The sequence below is a fragment of the Pelodiscus sinensis genome, chromosome 2, assembly GCF_049634645.1.
Source record: "Pelodiscus sinensis isolate JC-2024 chromosome 2, ASM4963464v1, whole genome shotgun sequence".
In the NCBI taxonomy this organism is placed as follows: domain Eukaryota; kingdom Metazoa; phylum Chordata; order Testudines; family Trionychidae; genus Pelodiscus; species Pelodiscus sinensis.
The window spans coordinates 15,309,488-15,315,487 of NC_134712.1; the positions used below are offsets into that span (position 1 = coordinate 15,309,488).

General features: G+C 40.7%; 1 protein-coding gene across 2 annotated transcripts in view; it reads left to right on the forward strand.

Moving 5' to 3' along the window:
* Positions 1 to 5,226, forward strand: part of ADCY8 (adenylate cyclase 8) — a 214,533-nt gene extending 209,307 nt beyond the window's left edge. For both annotated transcript variants that reach the window (XM_075920134.1, XM_075920135.1), the window contains 3 exons: positions 1,096 to 1,188; positions 1,815 to 1,929; positions 4,507 to 5,226. In XM_075920134.1, the coding sequence (XP_075776249.1) occupies positions 1,096 to 1,188; positions 1,815 to 1,929; positions 4,507 to 4,994 (696 nt within the window). In that variant the 3' untranslated portion in view covers positions 4,995 to 5,226. The remainder of the gene's footprint in view (positions 1 to 1,095; positions 1,189 to 1,814; positions 1,930 to 4,506) is intronic.
* Positions 5,227 to 6,000: the final 774 nt, after the last annotated feature.

The window sequence follows — 6,000 nt, forward strand, 5'->3', positions numbered from 1 at the left end:
GCAGATATTGTCTGTAAACAATCTAAGAGCCAATGGCTTCTTTGCTTCTGAAAAGAGCACGCTTCAGATATTTTGACATGCTTTTGAAATGACTGTGTTGCTCGCTGCTGTTTACAAAAACCCTTTTGAAGCTGAAAATGAAATCTGTTTCTTTACCAAAATTGTTTTCCCCCTCGCCTGCACGCACTGATCTGTTGCCATCAGATGGTTCATGAAGGCTGGTTACAACCAAAGATTCCTCTCTTTAAGAGAGCATCGAAGCTGCTGAGCAGGGAAAGGCACATAAATGGGTTTACAAGCAGGTAGAAGAAAATAAAAGTAGGTCAGGTCTTGGCCTTTCCATAGTTGGAAAAGCCATATGGGTTTACATTCCCAACATGGGATACAGAGCACCTTTTCCATTAAAGGCAGGTGGTATGATTTCTATAAACAAAGTAAGTTTCCAAGACCCCAGATTCTTGACTGGCAGACGCTGTGGTTAGTCTGATGGGAGGGCATTTGTGCTAAGCCAGGAGTAGGCATCTTGCTTTGAGTAAAGTAATTCCTTTGGCTTTTAATCAATGAGCACCTCAGATGCATGACTTGGAAAAACTTCGAATAGTGTTGTATAGCATAAGAGTATTAATATTTCCCCTAATAAGAGAGAACTCTCCTTTAGGACTTAAGGAGATTTTTGCAAAATTTTGGAGTGCTGGTTGTATGTGGGGGCGTTCAGTTTGCTGATGCGGAATTTGTGTGTGTGTCTGTCTGTTGGTGTGCGATGGAATTGCATCAATTCCCTGAATTTAAATTGGACTTGAGTGCATACTATCTATGAGTGCCAAGCAGCCCCATGGCACAGCACAGATTAGCTGAATGTATTTTGTGAGTACCTAGCATGGAAACATTGAAAGCTTTAAGCTCATTGTACAAAGAAGTTCAAGTGAACTGTGTGCCATTGTCAGTTACACAAGATGCTCTACCAAATTAGATCTTCCTTACAATGAACTGTGAGAATAATTATTATCTTAGGTCTTTGTTCTTGTACAATTTAACTCTACAACATTTTGCTGCACATACTACAGAAGTAATAGCCTTTTGTCTCATTTACATTAGTTACTAGGTGAAGAAAGATTTCAAGATATTGAAAAAATTAAAACCATTGGCAGCACATACATGGCTGTATCAGGATTATCACCTGAAAAACAGGTAAGGCAATAATTTAATATTTAAAAAAAAAAAAAACCTGAGTTGTCAGTGTGATGCCCTTCATCCATTCCTGCAAAGCAAAGACATTTTAAGGTGATCACAGGGTGGTGTCATTTTAAAGTGATCACAGGGTGGTATTTACTAGAAGAAAATGGATATTTGGAACTTCTCACACATGAAAATCACAATCGATCTTAAAGAATTCTCTCTCCTCTTTTCTTCTTTCACTTTCCATGCTGTTTCTCTCTTTATTCCCCTGACTCCTTTCTTATAGCTTTTCCTCCTAAGCCTTGTATTGCCCTCTTTCCTCACCCCTCTCCGCTTTAGCTTTTTACCCTGAAATTCCACCTCATGCTTAGTCCTATAATTATCCATCAAATTCCTAATCTCAAGCAAAGCATCTACAATATTTCATAGCCAGGCATCTCTGTATTGAAATGTGTAAGTAGTGCACCATAAATGAAATGTATTACCTCTCCATTAAGAGTGAACCACTTCACTGAGATGTAATAGGGTGTCATGAAACTGCTCTTACAAATTATATCACATGCTTTGCTCAGGGGAAACAGCTGGTTTTTAGCAAATGCAAAACACACGTAACATATTCCATTTTAATTCACTCTTAGCAATGTGAGGACAAATGGGGACACTTGTGTGCTTTGGCTGACTTCTCCATAGCTTTGAATGAAAGTATACAGGAGATCAACAAGCATTCATTCAACAACTTTGAACTCCGCATCGGTAAGTATAGTGCAAGCATTTGAAATAAAACAGGTTGGTTTTGGAGGCACACATCCTTTATACATAAGAACATAAGAAGGGGGCAATTATCGACTGGTCTATTATTTGTCATTCAGTCCCAGCTTCTGGCAGTCAGAAGTTTTAGAGCATGAGGTTGCATCCTGAACAGTGTTCCCTGTAAGCTGAAAGCTTGGGCAGCCACCCAGGAGAGATTCATATGCCACCCATCTGATTAGCAGAGCACCCACTGCCAGTAGCATGTGGCCGCATGTGTTTCTATTGGTGCACATCCGCACGTGACTAATTGCATAAATTTATTCCATACATGGATGGAAAAAATTAGAGAGAACACTAATCTTAACCATCATGTGTTAATATCCAGTGATGGACCTATCCTTTCTGAACTCATCTAATTCTTTTTTTAACCCAGGAGCTTCAGGGGGTAGCCAAGTTAGTCTGTTACAGAAAAAAAACAGCAAGCAAACAGTCTGGTAGCACTTTATAGACTAACAAAACATGTAGATGGTATCATAATACCATCTACATGTTTTGTTAGTCTATAAAGTGCTACCAGACCATTTGATTGCTGTTTTTTTTATGATACCATCTACATGTTTTCTTAGTCTATAAAGTGCTACCAGACTGTTTGCTTGCTGGTTTTTTTAACCCAGTTATACTTTCGGCATTGAGAACCTCAGGTTGTTTGTCCATCAGAAAAAGAAGTGCTTCCTTGTATTAAGCTAAACCTGCTGCCTGTTACCTACTTGCTGCCTATTGCTATCTGCAGGACATTGTATATTGATCATGTGGATGTATAGAACTTCAGTGCCACCAGCTATTTGTTTTCTGTGGTTACATTGACTTCACAGTCTTAATCAAGGATAGAAATCAGACCTTCTAGCTTCCAAATAAGGCCCCTACTACTTAGCCTAAAATAGAATCTTCTAGTTCTCTTCTTATTATGTTTTATAATCACCCGTGTAAATTATTATATTAATCGCTGATGACATCCTGTACGCTCTCATGTGAATCGGACAGTGGGCATCACGGTGTGATGTCTGAGCACTAGACTAGGAGCTAAGAGCACCTATAGCTAATCCTGCATCTGTCTTTTTTTCCATTTAATTTTCCTGCCTTAGCTGCTTCTACTGTAAAATGGAAATGAGAGCTTATTCTAAGTATGCTAAATTATTTTTGGCTTTGCACAGAAATCTATGCTAGTTTTGACCAGACCTGTAGGACCACCAGTGGTTTGGAATTGCTGCCATGGGGAACCTGGCATCCTAGATGAATCCCTTTGGATGGGACACACAAATGAAAGGCTGCATGTATTGGATATAGCAATAACATGCCTGTAGCTGACAATCAGGGTAGGAGACTGCTTTACTGGGCAAGCCCAAAAAACACCCTACAGAATTGCGATCCGTTAGAGGTGGCCTTTCCACATCCAGGTTGAGATATATAGATCAGGCACCATGGGGAGATTTGCATTGTCATTATCCATAATATACCTCATCTGAAGCTACGTCTAGACTGCAGGCTTCTTGATCTTCCACAAAATCTTCTTGCACAAGAGCGCATTGACACTGCAAAAGCACATTGGAAAAGCGATGCGCTTTTGTGCAGAGTGTGTCCAGACTGCATGGATGCTTTCTCACAAGAAAGTTCTGATTGCCATTAAAAGAATGGCCACCAGGGTACCTGTGCTTCTTCCACTAGGCTGTTTCTGCACACAAAAACCCTGTTTCCCATCCACACACACCTTTTTGCGCATGAGCTCTTGCACAAAAAGGAGTTATTCCTCATAGAAAGAGGCATACCTATAGCGCAAAAAGCCCTTTGTTCTGTCGATTCACTGTACATTTTCTTGTGCAAAAATGTGCTTATGGTGTGGACGCTCCGTGGGTTTTTGCACAAAAACGGCCGTATTTGCACAAAAACCCTGAAGATGTAGCCTGAGAGAAAGTGAAGTCCAGAGCTGTGTGTCTATCACCGTTCACCCATTATGAATTAACTTTTCAAGTCATCATATAGACACTTTTAATCTCACAGCATTACCCCTTGGCTTGAATTTACTAGGAGTTATTGCAGGACAATATTAGCTTTCCCAAAATAATTTTAAGTTATTACAAAATTATGGCATTTTTAAGCAATTGCATCATGATGTCATGTCTTTTCATAGGAAATAACAATATGATGATGTCACATCTAGGCATAATAATTCTAACAAGTTTTTCTTGCAAGACAAACTCCCAAAAGATAGCAAACCTACTTGGAATGAAAGCTAAACCTGAGCTCTTCTACAGTATCAAGATGATCATAGTTTATTGGTGTCAAAGTGAAGCATAGTTTACAGATATTGACATTGTACAGTGATAGCTACCATATACAATCAATATCCACAAAGAAATTCCAATGTTTCTTGTCCTTATTTCTCTTTATTTCAACCCTTTCCCTAAAACTCAGAGAAAAATGTGTCTAAAGCAAACTTCTAAAGCATAAGCGAAAATTTGATATTTAAAATGTGCTTCTCTGATTGTCTAATTATGGTTCTTCTTGGTTTTATTTTGTTTGTAGGTATTAGCCATGGCTCTGTTGTGGCAGGAGTTATTGGTGCTAAGAAACCCCAATATGATATCTGGGGCAAAACAGTTAACTTAGCTAGTCGAATGGACAGTACAGGGGTAAGTGGCAGAATACAAGTGCCTGAAGAAACGTATATGATCCTGAAGGACAAGGGATTTGCCTTTGACTATCGAGGAGAGATTTATGTCAAAGGTATCAGCGAACAGGAAGGAAAAATCAAAACACATTTTCTTCTAGGAAGAGTACAACCAAATCCTTTAATTTTACAACCACGAAAGCTGACTGGACAGTATTCCTTAGCGGCTGTTGTATTAGGACTTGTACAGTCTCTTAACAGGCAAAAACAGAAGCAAATCCTTAATGAGAACAATAACTCCGGCATCATAAAGGGACATTATAACCGTCGGACTTTGCTAAATCCCAGTGGACCAGAGGCAGTGGCCCAAGCAGAGGGCTCAGACAAAACTGAATTGCCATAATAATCATGTTCGTGTTCTTTTTTTAATTTCTTTTATATATAAAATAAATATACAAATAAAAAGGGTTTAATTTTTTTTAAAGCAAGTATGATTTTTCCTTTTGGTACAACATTCATGTGAAACTAAGTCACCAGCAGCTGAGGAAATTAGTAATGGATTGAGCGCATTTCACCTCTAGGCATTGTTTAGTCTGAGTTATTCATTCTACTAGCATAGTAAGCTAGTAGCCTGGTCTAAGGCCAGAGTCCCATTGGGGTAGTCATTGTACAAACATCTGATAAAAGAGAATCCCTGGCCAGAAGAATTTAGAATCTGAAGAGACCTAATAGAACTGGTGAGGAGGGAACTAAGGCACCGAGAGGTCAAGTGACTCACCCAAAATCACACAGTAAGCATGTGGCACTGGCAAGAAGGTCACTTAGATCTCCCTGATTACCTGTCCAGTGCTTTAACCACCAGATTGTCCTGCATCTCTGTGAGTGTGAATTCAGATGTATCCAACATCTACAGAATTACCATGTAATGGGCCTGTGTGAAATGAATGAGTCGGCTGAGTCCACAAAACTCATAACATGAGCTGCTGCTTCTTTTAGACTCGAAGAACAGAAGGGCACTATGGCAGGGGTGGGCAAGATATGGTTGGTGGACCTGATCTGGCTGGCCAAGCCATTTGATCTAGCCCCTGGTATGCCCTGCTGCACCCCTGCTCCCAGGCCAATCGGAGCTTGGGGGTAGGGGAGTGCGCAAAGTCTCCTCCCCTTACCAGGGGCACACAGTGCTTAAAGGGAACTGCCAGATGTTCAAAACAGCAGGTGGTATCCTCTAGGCACTGCGCACCCCTGGCAGGGCGGGGTAGGGGCAAGAGACTTTGCGTGTTCCCCCTCTCCCAGACCAATCAGCAGTTGGTAGCGGGGGGGTGCATGAAGTCTCCTCTTCCCCACCAGGGGGACACAGCACCAGAGGGAACTACCAGCTGTTCAAAATGGCTAGTGGTTCCCCCTGGGCG